The sequence below is a fragment of the Melanostigma gelatinosum genome, assembly GCF_949748355.1.
Source record: "Melanostigma gelatinosum genome assembly, chromosome: 18".
Taxonomy (NCBI): domain Eukaryota; kingdom Metazoa; phylum Chordata; class Actinopteri; order Perciformes; family Zoarcidae; genus Melanostigma; species Melanostigma gelatinosum.
This window is the reverse complement of record NC_136651.1, coordinates 13,101,012-13,120,532: the sequence shown is the minus strand read 5'-3', so window position 1 is coordinate 13,120,532 and position 19,521 is coordinate 13,101,012. Positions and strand designations below refer to the sequence as shown.

Here is a 19,521-nt window from a genome sequence, read left to right as displayed (position 1 = left end):
TGTATTCTAAAAAGAATTACAGAATATGCTTTGCACACAGCCACGAGACATTTGTTGGAAAAAATATAACTTTTAATAACTTACTCTTGGAAGGGCATCTCCTTACACACTTCTCATCAGATCCATCAGGGCAGTCTCTCTTTCCATCACACAGCTGTTTTGGGTCGATGCATAGAGAAGAACCTGAACACAGAACTGACGGGCTGATGCAGGCTGGCTTGGTGGGTGCAGGAGATTCAGTCAAGTGGAGATTTTCTGCAGCATCCAAAATTATTATTACAAATATTAAGAGTTAGTCAAGTGGAGAGTTTCATGTGAAAACATCGATATTATGAAATAGTTATATCATCAGAAACTACAAAGAGTGCTTCTCTACAAAGCACTTTTACATTGATCATAAAGAGCAACCTTTGAATGAATTCTCACCACATCCTTCTTCATCTGATCCGTCCCGGCAGTCTCTCTTTCCATCACAAACGAGACTGAAGAGAACACATTGTGTCCCGTCTCCACACAGTCTGGATCCCATGCGACACTTCAGGACGTCTGGCTGAGCTGCAGGAGGAGCTGCGCTCGGACAGTCGACCTCATCAGATCCATCGTGGCAGTGAGAGTGGCCGTCACAAACGTGACTCTCAAAGACGCAGCTCCGCTGGTCCTTGCACAGAAAATCGGCTGAGGAGGAAGACATTTAATAAATCAAGGATTACATAACAAAAAAAAGTAACCTTCCACTTTTCCAGTGTTAGTTGTGATTACAGATAAACTGTCTCAATCAGCCCATAATCTGACTACTTACTCATGAGCGGGCATTTTTTCACACAGTTCTCATCAGATCCATCGGGGCAGTCATTCCTTCCATCACACAGCTGTTTTGGGTTGATGCATAGAGAAGAACCTGAACACAGAACTGATGGGCTGATGCAGGCTGGCTTGGTGGGTGCAGGAGATTTGTTCAAGGGGAGATTTTCTGCAAGAGTGGGCGTGGCAGTTTCTGCAGCATCTAAAAATATATTTACAGAATTAAATAAAGGTTTCCTATCAAACTGATCGGCTCAATATTTTTATAACTACCATTTTTCCAATAAAAGATTACATCTTGAGAAGCTCACCACATCCTTGTTCATCAGATCCATCCATACAGTCAGGGTCTCCGTCACACACGTGGCTGTACAAAACGCACTCTCTTCCGTCATCACATGGCTTTGAGCCCAAACGGCACTTCAGGACGTTTGCTTGAGCTGCAGGAGAAGCTGAGCTCGGACAGTCGACCTCGTCTGAGCCATCGTGGCAGTGATGGAGTCCGTCACACACCAGACTCCTTGAGACGCAGCTCCGACGGTCTTTGCAGCGGAAGTCAGCTATGGAGGGTAAAAGAGGATTCAAAGACATGAGTGGAACCGTTTGGAATGTGCTCTGTATTCTACAAAAAATGACAGAATACGCTTTGCACACAGCCACGAGACATTTGTTGGAAAAAATATAATTTAATAACTTACTCTTGGAAGGGCATCTCCTTACACACTTCTCATCAGATCCATCAGGGCAGTCTCTCTTGCCATCACACAGCTGTTTTGGGTTGATGCATAGAGAAGAACCTGGACACAGAACTGACGGGCTGATGCAGGCTGGCTTGGTGGGTGCAGGAGATTCAGTCAAGGGGAGATTTTCTGCAGCATCCAAAAATATTAAGAGTTAGTCAAGTGGAAGGTTTCATGTGAAAACATCGATATTATGAAATAGTTATATCATCAGAAACCACAAAGAGTGCTTCTCTACAAAGCACTTTTACATTGATTATAAAGAGCAACCTTTGAATGAATTCTCACCACATCCTTCTTCATCTGATCCGTCCCGGCAGTCTCTCTTTCCATCACAAACTAGACTGAAGCGAACACATTGTGTCCCGTCTCCACACAGTCTGGAGCCCATGCGACACTTCAGGACGTCCGGCTGAGCTGCAGGAGGAGCTGCGCTCGGACAGTCGACCTCATCAGATCCATCGTGGCAGTGAGAGTGGCCGTCACAAACGTGACTCTCAAAGACGCAGCTCCGCTGGTCCTTGCACAGAAAATCGGCTGAGGAGGAAGACATTTAATAAATCAAGGACTACATAACGAAAAAAAATGTAACCTTCCACTTTCCCAGTGTTAGTTGTGATTACAGATAAACTGTCTCAATCAGCCCATAATCTGACTACTTACTCATGAGCGGGCATTTTTTCACACAGTTCTCATCAGATCCATCAGGGCAGTCATTCCTTCCATCACACAGCTGTTTTGGGTTGATGCATAAAGAAGAACCTGAACACAGAACTGATGGGCTGATGCAGGCTGGCTTGGTGGGTGCAGGAGATTTGTTCAAGGGGAGATTTTCTGCAACAGTGGGAGTGGCAGCTTCTGCAGCATCTAAAAATATTATTAGACATATTAAAATATATTTACAGAATTAAATAAAGGTTTCTTATCAAACAGATTGCATCAATATTTTTATAACCACCATTTTCCAAAAACAGTGATTACATCTTGAGAAACTCACCACATCCTTGTTCATCAGATCCATCCATACAGTCAGTGTCTCCGTCACACACGTGGCTGTACAAAACGCACTCTCTTCCGTCATCACATGGCTTTGAGCCCAAACGGCACTTCAGGACGTTTGCTCGAGCTGCAGGAGAAGCTGAGCTCGGACAGTCGACCTCGTCTGAGCCATCGTGGCAGTGAGGGAGTCCGTCACACACCAGACTCCTTGAGACGCAGCTCCGACGGTCTTTGCAGCGGAAGTCAGCTATGGAGGGTAAAAGAGGATTCAAAGACATGAGTGGAACCGTTTGCAGTATACGTTTCATTAACACCACCACTTCCATCATGACACATTTGTTGTCAATTAAATTAAAAATATATCACTTTTAATAACTTACTCTTGGAAGGGCATCTCCTTACACACTTCTCATCAGATCCATCAGGGCAGTCTCTCTTTCCATCACACAGCTGTTTTGGGTTGATGCATAGAGAAGAACCTGAACACAGAACTGACGGGCTGATGCAGGCTGGCTTGGTGGGTGCAGGAGATTCATTCAAGGGGAGATTTTCTGCAGCATCCAAAAATATTAAGAGTTAGTCAAGTGGAAGGTTTCATGTGAAAACATCGATATTATGAAATAGTTATATCATCAGAAACTACAAAGAGTGCTTCTCTACAAAGTACTTTTACAATTGATTATAAAGAGCAACCTTTGAATGAATTCTCGCCACATCCTTCTTCATCTGATCCGTCCCGGCAGTCTCTCTTTCCATCACAAACGAGACTGAAGAGAACACATTGTGTCCCGTCTCCACACATTCTGGAGCCCATGCGACACTTCAGGACGTCTGCAGGAGGACAGTCGACCTCATCTGATCCATCAGGGCAGTCTCTCTTTCCGTCACACAGCTGTTTTGGGTTGATGCATAGAGAAGAACCTGGACACAGAACTGATGGGCTGATGCAGGCTGGCTTGGTGGGTGCAGGAGATTCAGTCAAGGGGAGATTTTCTGCAACAGTGGGAGTGGCAGCTTCTGCAGCATCTAAAAATATTAGAAAAATTAAAATATATTTACAGAATTAAATAAAGGTTTCTTATCAAACGGAGTGCATCAATATTGTTATAACCACCATTTTCCAATAACAGTGATTACATCTTGAGAAACTCACCACATCCTTGTTCATCAGATCCATCCATACAGTCAGTGTCTCCGTCACACACGTGGCTGTACAAAACGCACTCTCTTCCATCATCACATGGCTTTGAGCCCAAACGGCACTTCAGGACGTTTGCTCGAGCTGCAGGAGAAGCTGAGCTCGGACAGTCGACCTCGTCTGAGCCATCGTGGCAGTGAGGGAGTCCGTCACACACCAGACTCCTTGAGACGCAGCTCCGACGGTCTTTGCAGCGGAAGTCAGCTATGGAGGGTAAAAGAAGATTCAAAGACATGAGTGGAACCGTTTGCAGTATACAGAGCAAATTCCAAATGTACAGAATATCTTTCATTAACACCACCACTTCCATCATGACACATTTATTGTCAATTAAATTAAAAGATATAACTTTTAATAACTTACTCTTGGAAGGGCATCTCCTCATACACTTCTCATCAGATCCATCAGGGCAGTCTCTCTTGCCGTCACACAGCTGTTTTGGGTTGATGCATAAAGAAGAACCTGGACACAGAACCGATGGGCTGATGCAGGCTGGCTTGGTGGGTTCAGGAGATTCATTCAAAGGGAGATTTTCTGCAGCATCGAAAAATATTACAAATATTAAGAGTTAGTCAAGTGGAACGTTTCATGTGAAAACATCAAGATGTCATGAAATAGTTATATTATCAGAAACCAGTGGCAGGCCGTGCATTTTATACCTGGGCCTTCACTGTTGTCCTGCAGCTGAAATACCACATTATAACCACATGATGGCGCCAGTTATTATCAGTTTCTAAGGCTGTAACTATGTACGTATTAAATGTACGTACCCATGTACGCAACAGTCGGTACGAGACTTGCAATACCTTTGAACAGCACTCGAGCATTTGGAAAATGCAGAAGCTTATATTCAGGAAAAAATAGTTTTCTGCGCTCATGGAGGACAGTGGTTCTCAGCTGGTCTGGCTGTGGAACCCACCATCATTACTTAAATGACCAGTCGCGGCCCAAAGAGATCGTCTTATGATTTTACTTTCACAACTTGAACATTGTACGTACTGCTCTGCAGTGTCTTTCCTTGTCTCAGCCCCGTGTCATGGTGTGTGGTACATCTCAGTCAGAATGCCCATATTTGCCTGGCTGAGCTGCATCACGTGATGTGATTCACTACCCGACTAAGCCTTTGCCGTTAAGTTTCGTTTCACGACAGTCACGCGCTCGCCCACTGTCCAATCACAGCACACTCTGCACCTCGCGCCAGAGCTGCATGGACACTGAGCTGCACGTAATGCTGACATCATTATAGGCCGGCGAGCAGGTGCTGACATGTCAAAGAATACGCCCAACATGTCAAACTAAAGATCTGATTGGTTGAACACTATATCAACAATATTGTCTCCATTTACTTTAATCTGCACTGGATGCACCCGAGACTCAGCAGGCCTCTGCTCTTAGACACAGAGGTGAGATCTGATTGGATAAAAGCTCTACTTAAAACAAGCTGCACTGGAAGCAGAGCAACTGAGGAAGACAGTAGCTGTGCAATGAGAAAATAAGACTATGGGAAAAATATTTTTATAAATTATAATACATGTAGTGTATTTAAGAAAAATTATGACATACGTCGCTTTGCGATTCTGTTTAGGCCAGCAGAGAAGGCCTTGCAGGCCCACCACTGTCAGAAACCACAAAGAGTGTTTCTCTACAAAGCACTTTTACATTGATCATAAAGAGCAACCTTTGAATGAATTCTCACCACATCCTTCTTCATCTGATCCGTCCCGGCAGTCTCTCTTTCCATCACAAACGAGACTGAAGAGAACACATTGTGTCCCGTCTCCACACATTCTGGAGCCCATGCGACACTTCAGGACGTCTGCAGGAGGACAGTCGACCTCATCTGATCCATCAGGGCAGTCTCTCTTTCCATCACACAGCTGTTTTGGGTTGATGCATAGAGAAGAACCTGGACACAGAACTGATGGGCTGATGCAGGCTGGCTTGGTGGGTGCAGGAGATTCATTCAAGGGGAGATTTTCTGCAACAGTGGGAGTGGCAACTTCTGCAGCATCTAAAAATATTATTAGACATATTAAAATATATTTACAGAATTAAATAAAGGTTTCTTATCAAACAGATTGCATTAATATTTTTATAACTACCATTTTGCCACGAAGTGATTACATCTTGAGAAACTCACCACATCCTTGTTCATCAGATCCATCCATACAGTCAGTTTCTCCGTCACATACGTGGCTGTACAAAACGCACTCTCTTCCGTCATCACATGGTTTTGAGCCCAAACGGCACTTCAGGACGTTTGCTCGAGCTGCAGGAGAAGCTGAGCTCGGACAGTCGACCTCGTCTGAGCCATCGTGGCAGTGAGGGAGTCCGTCACACACCAGACTCCTTGAGACGCAGCTCCGACGGTCTTTGCAGCGGAAGTCAGCTATGGAGGGTGAAAGAGGATTCAAAGACATGAGTGGAACCGTTTGCAGTATACAGAGCAAATTCCAAATGTACAGAATATCTTTCATTAACACCACCACTTCCATCATGACACATTTGTCAATTCAATTAAAAAGATATAACTTTCAATAACTTACTCTTGGAAGGGCATCTCCTTACACACTTCTCATCAGATCCATCAGGGCAGTCTCTCTTTCCATCACACAGCTGTTTTGGGTTGATGCATAGAGAAGAACCTGGACACAGAACTGACGGGCTGATGCAGGCTGGCTTGGTGGGTGCAGGAGATTCAGTCAAGGGGAGATTTTCTGCAGCATCCAAAAATATTGTTAGAAACATGAAGAGTTAGTCAAGTGGAAGGATTCATGTGAAACCATCAAGATATTATGAAATAGTTATATCATCAGAAACTACAAAGAGTGTTTCTCTACAAAGCACTTTTACATTGATCATAAAGAGCAACCTTTGAATGAATTCTCACCACATCCTTCTTCATCTGATCCGTCCCGGCAGTCTCTCTTTCCATCACAAACGAGACTGAAGAGAACACATTGTGTCCCGTCTCCACACAGTCTGGAGCCCATGCGACACTTCAGGACGTCTGCAGGAGGACAGTCGACCTCATCTGATCCATCAGGGCAGTGAGAGTGGCCGTCACAAACGTGCCTCTCAAAGACGCAGCTCCGCTGGTCCTTGCACAGAAAATCGGCTGAGGAGGAAGACATTTAATAAATCAAGGATTACATAACGAAAAAAATGTAACCTTCCACTTTTCCAGTGTTAGTTGTGATTACAGATAAACTGTCTCAATCAGCCCATAATCTGACTACTTACTCATGAGCGGGCATTTTGTCACACAGTTCTCATCAGATCCATCAGGGCAGTCATTCCTTCCATCACACAGCTGTTTTGGGTTGATGCATAAAGAAGAACCTGAACACAGAACTGATGGGCTGATGCAGGCTGGCTTGGTGGGTGCAGGAGATTCAGTCAAGGGGAGATTTTCTGCAATAATGGGGGTGGCAGTTTCTCCAGCACCTAAAAATATCAATAGAAATATTAAGCGTTAGTTTGTCAAGTTTCAAAATTAAATAAAGTATTCTTTCATCGGAAGAAAAAAAAAGAAAAGATTCCATCAATATTTCTATAACTTTACTTTTTCCAATAAGTGCGATTATATTTTGGGGAAACTCACCACATCCTTGTTCATCAGAGCCATCCATGCAGTCAGCTTCTCCGTCACATACGTGGCTGTACAAAACGCACTCTCTTCCGTCATCACATGGCTTTGAGCCCAAACGGCACTTCAGGACGTTTGCTCGAGCTGCACGAGGAGCTAAGGTTGGACAGTCGACCTCGTCTGAGCCATCGCGACAATGAGAACGACCGTCACAAAGGAGATTCCTGGAGATACAGCTCCCACCGTCCTTGCACTTGAAATCGTCTACGATTGGAAATTGTGGGAGAAGAAAAGATTAGTTTTAAGAGCTGGGAGACTCAAGTTATCAGTCGAGACAGTGATTAATAAGTTTACTTCTCACATGGGTTGAAAAACGCACACGCGATACTGAGACTTTACCTTTAGAAGGACATGAGGTGACACAAAAATCCTCATCGTCTCCGTCGGGGCAGTCCTTTTTCCCGTCACACAGCTGGGCCTGCGAGAGGCAGACTGACGTGTGTCGGCACAGCACAGCGGGTTCATTGCAGACTGGCGTATTGGGCACTATGGAGTGTAAAGGAATCGAGCAAATTAAGAAGTAAGTCACTATAAATCTGTGCTTTTCATATAAATGTTCTCCACCACAAATTTCTATGTCCGTGTGCTTTGAACAACTGTTGCCGTCCTCGATGAGTGCCAATCCTGTTTTTACTTTGTTCAGGCAATGAAATGCTGTGTGTCACTTCAGGATCATTATCAGACTAGAAAAGTCTCATATCGTCAATGCATTCCTGCTGTACACAGTGTTGTTAAATGACTGATGCCTGGAACTTGAATTAAAGGCTGTGTGGAAAAAAAAAAAAAAGCAGAAACTTCCTGCTGTATATTGGCTCTTGTTATTATCAGCCAACTATCAGAATAAATAAAAAGCATGCATCTGTATCCATAGGTTTATTCCCTCTGTGACAGATTAACTTGGTCTGACCTGTACGGACGTCCGCGAGGGCAGCGATTACACCGAACACACGACCTCTCACGGTCACGTCTCGGACGAGGCTCCCGTCGCGCCGGTCCCACAGAGTCATGACATCATCAGAGAGGGACAGCAGGAAGGGCTCTAGAGCAGCCACGATTGAGCCCGAAATGTTCCATCTCCTGCCGGCTCGGTGGCTTCTTTCCTCCAGCAAACTCATTGTTGCCAAACCTGAAAAAAAAAAAAAAAAAAAAAAGTGAGAGACTCAAAACTCATTCAACAGGCCTGTACTGTGGAAATATACCATCAGACATCACCAGATTTAAAGCTCTTGACTGTTTGAGCCAAAGCAACAGTTTTGATAAACTGCCTAACCTTAGTAGTGACTCAAAGCATTGTTTATTACTGCACTTTAACTCATACAACATAATCAATAACTCACCCAGATTAAATCACTTTGTTTTTGTTTTTTTACTGATATTGCGTCGAGCTCTGTCTGGTGAGTCACAACTGGAGAGGCCTTTCGGCAACAACATTTTAGCGCTCTGATCTACAGAAGTCACCGACTGACCTGCCCCTTTAGAGTTCCAGAGCAGACTATTAGCCCTGAGGTCGAAGGCGACGTTCCCCCTGACTCCTGCTAAGTGCAGCAGCTCTTTGGCTTTGCCTCCCATCATGCTCATGGTGAGGACTCTGTCTTCCTCCAGCCAGACGATGCCCCCCCTCAGCCAGTCCAGATGCAGGTCTCGGATCTTGTTCGCCGTGTGGTACAGCTGATGTGGGTATCCACTGCCGGCCGTGGCGGTGCCGATGCAGTTTTGGTCGCATGACAGCCAATAAAGGTCACCTTTCCTCTGGTCGATTTTGAGCAGACAAACTAAAGAGGGGGAGGGGGGGGGGGGACAAAGAAGTGGAGTAAATAGAAAGTGTGCAGGAAGATGTAATAAGACCAAGCAGCCAGTCGGTTCACGGCATATACAGACCATCATGTACAGCTGAAACTAAATTGATTCTACCAACCATTGATCCAGCCATTTTTTTATTAATTCATCAATCATGTAATCTATTGATTTGTGTTGGAACAAGGACATGTGTGGCATTTTGCTTAGTAAACTACTTAAATGCTTAATCTATTTGCCCATTCCATGTCAAGTCATAATACGGTGAATATTGCTCTCAGTTACCCATCTCCATACAAGCCAAGGAAAACTCAACGCACTAACCTGGCAGAGGCGTTGGGACCACTTCAGTCTTGACGTGGGTTAGACTGGTGCGTTGGATGTGGCCAGTTTCGTTAGCCCAGTACAGCCACTCTCTGTACCAGTCCAGATCAAACGACAGGATGCCGCCAGCAGTGGTAAACAGCTGGATTTCAGTGGACCCTCTGCCTCCAAACTCCAGCATGTTGATGGTGCTGATGGTAGCATATATAAACCTTGGATCTGTGGGCCAAAAAGGATCCACACATTTATATGATGACTTCACACTTAGAGTTATAAAAGGGAGTTAATCCCATGATGGTAAGAAATATTCTGGCACGATATGATGCAATTCATGGAAAAGTAAAGTTATGGTGAACCTACATTCACACGTCCCATCCAGCATCAGCACTTTGGAGTTTGGACAAGCGCAGGTGAAGCCATCAGGGCTGCCTTTAGTTAGCAGGCAGAGCTGACATCGAGTCTTTACACATGCAGAGGAACCTTTTTGAGAACCAAGACATTTTGAAATGAGTACTATTATCAGGCGTGAAAGAAACAACTACGAAAGACGTACCGACACTATTTAGTATTGAAATACATAGTCTGCAGTTTATATTGAATACTTTATCAGTAGTAGTACCTTGAGGCTGCTGTAGCTCATGGTAGACGGCTAATATTGGCAGAGTGCCTTTCCAGATGAATTGCCTCTGGTTTGGTTGGTTCTGGGGAACCTGCCACAGTCCTTTGTCATCCACCCAGTAGAAAGAGTTCTCAAACACAGCCAGGCCGAGAGCAGGTTTCCTGTTGAACAGTCCTGTGAAGGAGTAACCGCCTGTCCCGTCCACCTTCACCGTCTCTATGGACTGAAAAAAAATAAATAAATAACAATTCATGTTCACGGTATGAAGGACAACAAACATGTTCACAAAATTCATCCATACTGACCAAACTTAATAGCTCAGGGTAATAAATTAACTCTTGCCAAGTAAGGGAAGCAATTCCTCCACCCTATATTCTATTCAATCATGAGCTTAGAATTAAATGACGTAGACTGGGCCATGACACCCAACATTTGAACCCGTGCTTTTCCCACTATAACAAACTACTGCGGCTGTGAAAAAAGGCCTACTATGCATCATAATTCTGTACATCTAAGACATTACATAATGCATTTAACGCATGTACACCAGTGTGTGTGTGTCTGTCTCGGTTTTCCCTCCTTAACTCACCTTCTTGAAGTCGCTGATCCAGTAGAGCCTCCTGGCAGCCACGTCAGCAGTGAGGCTGTGAGCCGACTGAGCAGTGAGCACAGTCAGAGTGCTTCTTTCCGACGCGTCCATCCACGACTTCTCTATTGTCACTCGGTCACTGTGGCCGGCACTGATCCAGAACATCAAGCTGGGAGGCAGAGAAGTCAAAATAAGCTCGACCCAGCGTATCGTCGCCTCTTTGGGTTCATCCATGATGGACGGATGGACGTTCATGTATGCTGTGTGCGCAATTTTACTCAATTTTCCAGGTGCCATACGCCATGTAAATAAAAGCAGATTTACCATTCACTGGGGCCAGGATGACCATTTAATAATACAATATTTCAAATGTGATTACTGTAAATCCTATGTAGCGACAGCCAGAATAAGCAGCATACCTCTCCACGGGTATCAGCACCAACTCTGTCGGGCTGGTTTTTTTGCTCAGAAGAGTAGTGTAACTTTTCCCATCAGCTGCCTGCATGTAGATCGACTCAGTCTTCTGATTGGTCCAGAAAAGGTTTCCATTCAACCAATCACAAGCGAGACCCTTGATTCCAGGCTCCCCTGTTAACAAAATAAAAAATAATCAGAAACCAATCATCACATTTTAGTTTAGAACTGTTGCTTTGTCACAACTTTGAATGGAGATCAAATGGATTTTATAACAGGTCACACTGTCTGGGGCTTTTGTGCAAAAGGTATCATGTCAAACATGTTAAGTTGGAGACGGATGAAACAAGCGTTTCAAAAAAATATATAATATAAAGTTCTAGCAAGATAAATAACTAGATCATCATCATTTTAGGTGATTCATGACTTACAAATGGTGTTCAAACTAAAATAAGGGGGAAAAAAAACAAAAAACAATGTCGAACTGGTGACAGGTGATCACAAGTAGACATGGCGACACTTTAGGGGTCGCAAGCCAAAGATGTTGGGAACTACTGCAGTAGACTACCAAAAAGAAAAATGTACCATAACATGTCTATGTTGCGTTAAAGCCAAGCTAAACCAGTGTGGGACAGTCTTTCTATTTAACCTATTTCATGGCCTCTTGCGTCAGTCACTAAATATAACAGACAATACTTTCATAGATTGTATTACACAAGCTGCAATCAACATCTTTAAAAACAGCACAAACCGCATCTTGGGTCAACTAACCAGTATAGATTGTCCAGCTGTCCTCTCCATTACTTTTGTAAATGCTGCCATGGTTGTCAGCCCAGAAGTACCAGCCTCGGGCAACGTCAAAGGTCAAGGCCACTGGGTCAGGCACTGGAGCGTTGATCGCTTCAAACTGTTGAGTCTGCATATTCAACAGCCCGATAGAGCCCCACTGCACAATTAGCAATCTGGTAGCATTACCTGGACGCATTGGATAGAAATTAGGGGGGGGAGGAAAGGGCAGAGTTAGTGTGAATACTCGAAGTGGAGTAAGTTTCACTTCCTGGAAGTTCAACATAAGGGATTAGTTCTCACATCACTCCCAAGATAAATGTATAAAGACACTTTTAGAGTGTTAAAGTTAAAACATTCATGAGAAAAATCACTGACTACATTGGAAAAGAAAAAAACCTGATGCAATGTTTGTTTTTTCAATGTCATCTTCCTTTCATTACCAAAGAAGCGCTGAAACTCTACTTTGCTGCAACCTGCTCGATCGCTTGTATCAGACGTTCCGTCTTTGATCTTTTTGAACTATTCTTTGTAGCTTTTGTCATCAACTGAGCCACATCGAAGTGTCCCATTAGCACATCAACAATCTTTTGTCCAAGTGCACTTCATGATGTTTGCCGTTGGTTTTGATCTTTTCAGAGGATGAAACTAAATCCAAAGTAGGTTCCCATCACACAGTTAATCTGATCACTGGCTCACCAGCACTAGATTTGTACTTTCATGCGTCAAAATGGTCTTTCAGTACTCTCCGTGATCCCAGGCTCAAGATGAAGCAGAGTACCAAACAAGGCCAACAAGAGACAACCCCACCTCATTACCTGGAGCTAGACATGCGGAGCCTCCATTCAGTTCGAAGCCCTCTCTGCAGTGGCAGTCGTAGGATCCGACAGTGTTGGAGCAGTGATGCAAACAGGGGGCAAAGGGTTGGGCACACTCATTCAAATCTGAGGGGAGAGTGAGTTTTTAGCTTCATACGCATGAGCTGTGCATCAAAAACTGATTTAGAAAGAGCCGATACAGCTGCAGAAGACAGTGTCGTCTTAAAACTGTAATCTTGTCAGTTTGATAATCAGAGAGGGGGTTTATTGTGAGCTTTACATATCGAAACTGAATAGTGTTGGCCCTACACACCTTCGCAGACTGCTCCATTGGGTGAGAGCTTATATCCAACAGGACAGGCACACAGCGCTCCCCAGGGTGCATCGACACACACGTGGCTACAGCCGCCGTTGTTTGTAGCGCAAACACGACCTGCAGGAGGAGGCTCAGCGTCACAGAAATACACGCACCAGAAGCACGGTAGCAACATGATGCTGTCCTATGATAACCAACAGTTGTGGGAAAGTCAGATTGTTACACCTACCGCAGGTTATGGGCTCGTCACTGCCATCGGAGCAGCGAGTTGTGCCATCACACCTCTCTTCAGCACGCAGACACGTCCCCTCAGGACACCGGATGGCGTCCTCGCCACACAGACCTGTAAAGGGGAGAGTCTCACTGTACGCTTTCTCAAACCTGCCCTGAGTGAGGCGCCAGCTGGTTGCGTCAGACATCTTTCGACAACAACTCTGATTCCATTAATGCTCTACACATTCATCCAGACAGCATTTTCAAATAACTGAACAAAAGCTGTACTGGTTTAGCGCTACATTTAAAATAGCTATTAATTGATTGTGGAGATGTGAAAATAGTTTTATTAAAAATAAATGTCTTAATTTGTTCCAATAGCTTTTAGTTTGGTTGAGTTTTGTTTTCTTCCTAAATGTGTCTAGCAAAGCAAATTAGTGCATAAAACATTTGTTGAAGACTAGGCTGGACTGAAGACGTCTCAAATATTGTTCATAGCAATACCTGGAAAATCTAAATTGCTACAGTACAAAATAAGAAAAGACAATTTGGGTGAAGTGGCCATTTAAATGTACTTCACTCTATAGTGCCCTGCAGTCCCACAGACTGACACTCAGGTTTGTGTGGCACAGCATTCAACCCGCCATCTTTCTCACCACAGTCCTCTTCATCAGAGTTGTCCAGGCAGTCATTCAGTCCATTGCAGCGCAGGTCTTTGGGGATACAGATGGTGTTTCGGCAGGTCCAGTCAGAGTCCAAACAGCCCTCTGTAGCGGCACAGTTCTCCTCATCAGAGCCGGTGGGACACTGGTTTCGTCCGTCACAGCGGGCCGACGCATCAACGCAGCCGACAGAGTCGACACAAGGAAACTGACCCGGCGGACAGTCAGGAGAGCCTGGAAGTGCTGGAGGGAAGAAAATCATTGAAAGCTCTCTTATATACTGACCTTTGAATCAACACAACCAAACACACTGCTGGTAACATGACAATCTGTAACTTTTCTTAACATGGAAAACTGGAAAGACGACTCTTATCACTCGTTAACTGCGGGAAACTGATTTTCCTCCTGCAGTCTAGTACAACTTGCATTTCGATTGTGATCGATTTGAAGCAGTTTGGTCACTCAAGTGTGAAATACAAATAAACCTGCAGTAATTTCTGCTGATTCTACTGCAAGCCCTATTAAATGTGGTGTAAATCATTTCAGACTCAGATGATAACAAACAGCTGTGGTGAATGAATATAAAGCAATCAAGCAAATTTGGCCAATTTATTGTTGCAAAGTGTGAATAGCAGTTATTTTGTAAGGATATCTACCAGTGCAATCCATTTCATCAGATCCATCCAGACAGTCTCCACCTCCATCACATCTCCAGACATCAGGAATACAGCGTCCATCATCACACTGCCACTGGCCGTGATGGCATCCCAAAATTTGACCTACACACATATAAAAAATTGTTTTTAAAAAAGAGACAAAGACCAACAGTAGGACAAAGAAATGCTTAGAAATACAACCCACTGGGGTAGTCCAAGTTACACACAGGACAAATTGTAAAAAGGCAAGCCAACTTCAAACTGAATTGTTAAATAATACGAGTCTATTTCACCAGGACTTAATTCTAGACAAGAAAAGCCAGAGACAAACAACTCAATGAATATTGCAGTATGAGAAAAGCCAATGACATTGAAGACCAAGGAGGTCTTTTGTTAAAACTCTTCTCAAAAGGTCACCATAGGCCTCAAATGTGCAAACATTAAGGACTGGTGTGATGCTCACTTGCAGCACATGAGTCTCTTTTTAAATCAGTTTTTCCCAAACATGTCCAGTTGCAAATCAGACACAGAAACATGGATAACTTTGACTGATTAAAACTTGTGCACAAAGCTGACTGACTTGAATTAAAATCCCCCCAAAACCCATGGGGTCCAGGAAAATACGCCACGTTGCCTCGTTCATGTTTAACGTTACATCAAAAGAAAATTGCACCACGCTCCTATGCGGGAATTGACTTACACACATTGTCGCTTGAATTAAATCACACAAATGCCTTAAAAACGTATTCGTATTTTAGTTCGTTTTTTACCTGGGGAAATGCTCAGACTTGCCAAAAAAATCGTGTAAATGAACTGGCAAAAGTCCATCTCGGCCCGCGTGCCTCGTCGGAATTAACAGTTTGACGTGAGAGGAACTGCTTTTATCAGCTGCCACTGCTGCAGGTGCGCGTGCAATCAGAGACGGATCCCTCAACTTCCGCTACCAAATGTGAAGAAATTATCAAAATAAAACCTGTTGCATGGAACACTTGATGCAATTGAATGTACCATTTCATTATTCAACCCGTTTTGTTTTTTTATTATATATTTATTTGTGTGTTTATTTATTCATTAGCAGGCTATACGTCATTTCCAGGTTTCCCAAACACGCCTGTTTGGAAATGTGAATTCATTCATTTAAATTTATGTTATTTTATAAAAGACGGCCTAGATCTGGTCACGTTTGAGTGATGCTCATCACACACCTCGGATGTAGTTATTGTTGTTTTAGAAAGTTTATGATTTAAGGGCGCGAACGCAGACAACATTGTGTTTCATTTTACAGAGCGCGAGCTACACAGAACGGCGCTGCTGCAAAAGGGAGAGCAGACAGCAGAATGTGTGCCTCTCCTCTTCATGGTTTACCTCACTTACTGATGTTACATCCACTTGGATAGGTTGTGCGCTTTTACGCACGGAACAAATCCCAGTAAAAACAATCAAAGCGTTGTAGTTCTTTCGTTGGATGGTAAGTGTGCAGATTGACTTGAATGAATGAGCAACTGCTCACGTGAAATTTCTGACGTAATAATGTCCACTTTACTCTGCTGTCATCTGTCATAGATTATTGGTGTTTTCTGAAATAGTTCGAGTTTTTACGCACGGAGCGAAAGAATCTACTGATGTTGCATTTTCTTTCGAAAGTAAAACTAACAAAGTCTCCTACATGGTTTTCGCTCCTTCCAATGATACATCTAAACTTAGTTTCATGTTGTGACAATAAAGAACTTTCAAAGAACAAGACAAATTTAGTGCGAGTGGCCTTTTTTGATTCCTTTCACACGTCATACAAAAAGAATCAAAGCTTTGTAGTTGGCCATGAGCTCTTTCTTCTTTTTTTACTTTTGAGGTGAAGTGTGCAGTTTGAGTTGTTAATGAGCAACCATTAACTGGCGTGACTGAAGTCATTATTCGTCATTATTAATGCCTTTCATGCTGTCAATTATCATGGTAGATTTTAGACCCTGTTGTTGTAGTTGTCCTAAATTGTTGAATTATACAACTCAACTGAAGATATATATATATATATATACATACACACATACATCTTCGGGTGTGTATGTATATATATATATACATACATATATATATATATATATATATATATATATATATATATATATATATATATATATATATATATATACATATATATATATATATATATATATATATACATATATATATATATATATATATATATATATATATATATATATATATATATAAGATGTCATGACATTTTCTTAGTTTTCTTATGTGATGCAATATGATGTTTATCTATAATTACTCAGTTATTTAAAATGTTCATATATTTTCCTGTTCAGTTCCCAATTTAAACTAAATTGTATTATTGTCGTTGATATATGTATTAGGTAAAACTTTATCACCTTTAGTTGAACACATATTGTCTGAATAGCGTCTTTGTAACATATGTAAGGCTATTGTATTGATTTATATCAAATTCAAACTAAAAACACTCACATGGACTTGCGCAATGACCTCGTAGGTTACAGTAAGTTTCTGTGTACCCATCAAAAAGACAAAATGGCAAAAGGTTGTGACAGTTATTGCCCTTAATTGGGTCCCATAGTTTAATTTCCTTTGCTCTGTCCCAACAGGCTCCAACAGGTCAAGCCCCGCGCAACACAAAGTGATTTATGATTAACTCCCGTGTTACTTCCTCATCAATCACAGCGCAGTTGTGCAACTCTTAATCTCCTTAATTTATATTATTGTCATGGCTTCGTATCAAAGGGATCTTTAATATACAACACAACGAGAATCAGAGTGGCGCGCGTTTACAGTTATCACACCTCTGCTCCTACAAAGCAAAGAAGTGGTTTCGATACCAAACGACCGTGTCACATCTAAGTCTTTGAGCGCACCGGTGGATCAAACACACCCTTCAACCGTGTGACTTGACAGATCTCTTCAAAGGACGTCAGGAGAGAGGGGTGTGACTATAAATCCGAGTCGCAGCATCTCACCTGGAGCATTTGGAATCTACCTGTGGAAGGGACAACACCACACTTTGGAACAATGAAGCGACCAGCGGTGGATTTCTCTTTTGCACTCCTTCTTATGGTGGATTTGGTTCTGGGTCTTGCCGCACAGCCCTTTCCTGGGGTGCACCCTGACGCACTGCTCCGTGGGATGAGCACCGGCTCCAGACGCACAGTGCGCAGGCAGCAGCAGCAATCCAGCAGGCTGCCCCTCTACATGATGCAGCTCTACCGGACCATGCTGAACGAGGACCGGGATAAGACTCCGGCTGCCAGCGTGAGCCACATCAGGGCGGAGGACAACCCCGTTCTGCACGCCTCCGACTCTGTGGTCAGCCTTGTCGCAAAGAGTGAGTCAATAAATATTAAAGATGGAGGTTTGCAATGTGTTTTCTATTTAAAACACAAGGAGAACTTTGTGGTTTCCTTTGACACATACCACAAATATGTGTGTTGATTTATTTTTACTCAACTTAATTTAATCATTTGTCGAATCAAACTTGATGATTGGGAATAAAAGCTGTGAAGTCATAACTAATAACCAATATTCGCTCTTATTTCTTTCAGGCTGCGGGCAGATTGGCAAGAGGTGGTCCGTCACCTTTGACATGTCCTCCATGTCTGCAAGCGACAACATCCATCTGGCTGAAGTTCGCATCCGCCTGCCCACCTTCACCGAGTCTCCCAGAGCCTCGGTGGACATCTACCACTCCCACAGGGGACGATGCCCCGGCACGCACTGCCCAGAGAACAGGCAGTTCTTGGGCCGCCTGGTGGTCTATCCCGGTTCCATGGTCTCCCCCTCCTCCTGGAAGGTGCTCAACATGACGGAAATGCTCCATCGCTGGCTGCAGCGGGAGCAATCCAGGCACAGGGCGGAGGAGGATGAGGCTGAGGTGAGGGAAGAGCAGGGGGGAGTCGGACACCCTACAGCCGGCCGAGTTATGATGGTGGTCTTCTCAAGGCAGCACTCGAACAGCCAGCGAATGCAGACGCTCATCCGCACAGCAGAGCACTCCAAGTACGTCAGCCTGGACCGCGAGAGTGGCTCTGGGTCCAGGCAGAGGAGCCGCAGGTCCAAGAGGCACCCCGACACCCAGCAGCAGCGACAGAGAGTGGCCGGAGCAGCTCCTGCCAGCAGGCCCTCGGAGGAGGAGAAAGGTCCTCTCTGCAGGAAGGTGGACATGTTGGTGGACTTTACGAAGCTCGGCTGGAGCAAGTGGATCGTCTATCCCAAACAGTACAACGCCTATCGCTGTGAAGGGAGCTGTCCCACACCAGTAGATGAGACTTTAACCCCAACCAACCATGCATACATGCAGGTAAGGCTGAATTTGAGACAGACACCGTTACTATATTGTAGAGAGTTCGCTGCTAGGGTACATACGTAGGAATGATACACTAATACCCTTTACAAGTGTTCTAATCAATCATTATTTGTCTCTTTCTCAATCCAGAGCCTTCTGAAACTTCACCACCCGGACAAGGTGCCGTGCCTTTCCTGTGTGCCAACGAGCCTGGCACCGCTTTCCATGTTGTACTTCGAGAACGGGAAGATGGTCACAAGGCATCACGAGAACATGGTGGTGGAGGAGTGCGGCTGCCACTGAGCAAAAAGACCTGAAAACCTTCCGGTCAAAAGGTCAGATCGACCGAAGCCACTCACAAAGTGTGCTACTCACAGAGTGGATGGATGTCCCGGAGCACAGAGATGTCCGGTTTGACACTGGGACAGAGGCTGCTGCTGAGGTGAAGGGACATTGAAGAAAGGGACTACTGTATGGACCCAGCTTTCTACATTATGGATTCTGAAAGACTTCTAAATTGCTGGGGCTTTTCTTTGTAGAAGATGAGGTGATCTTAATTGTGACTTGGATTGCAAGTGAATGAGCTATAATTCAAGTTTATAAGGATGGATTATGGTTGTGGATTGATCCA

At 43.9% G+C, this 19,521-nt stretch overlaps 1 protein-coding gene across 1 annotated transcript; it reads left to right on the top strand.

Annotated features, from left to right (window-relative positions):
- Nucleotides 1–17,620: 17,620 nt before the first annotated feature.
- On the top strand, nt 17,621–19,193 carry LOC306792453 (nodal homolog 2-A-like; the record flags this gene model as incomplete). Its single annotated transcript, XM_079289578.1, has 3 exons — nt 17,621–17,933; nt 18,151–18,905; nt 19,041–19,193. 3 exons carry the CDS (start codon nt 17,621–17,623, stop codon nt 19,191–19,193), a joined length of 1,221 nt encoding a protein of 406 aa, XP_079145704.1.
- Between the last annotated feature and the right edge of the window lie 328 nt (nt 19,194–19,521).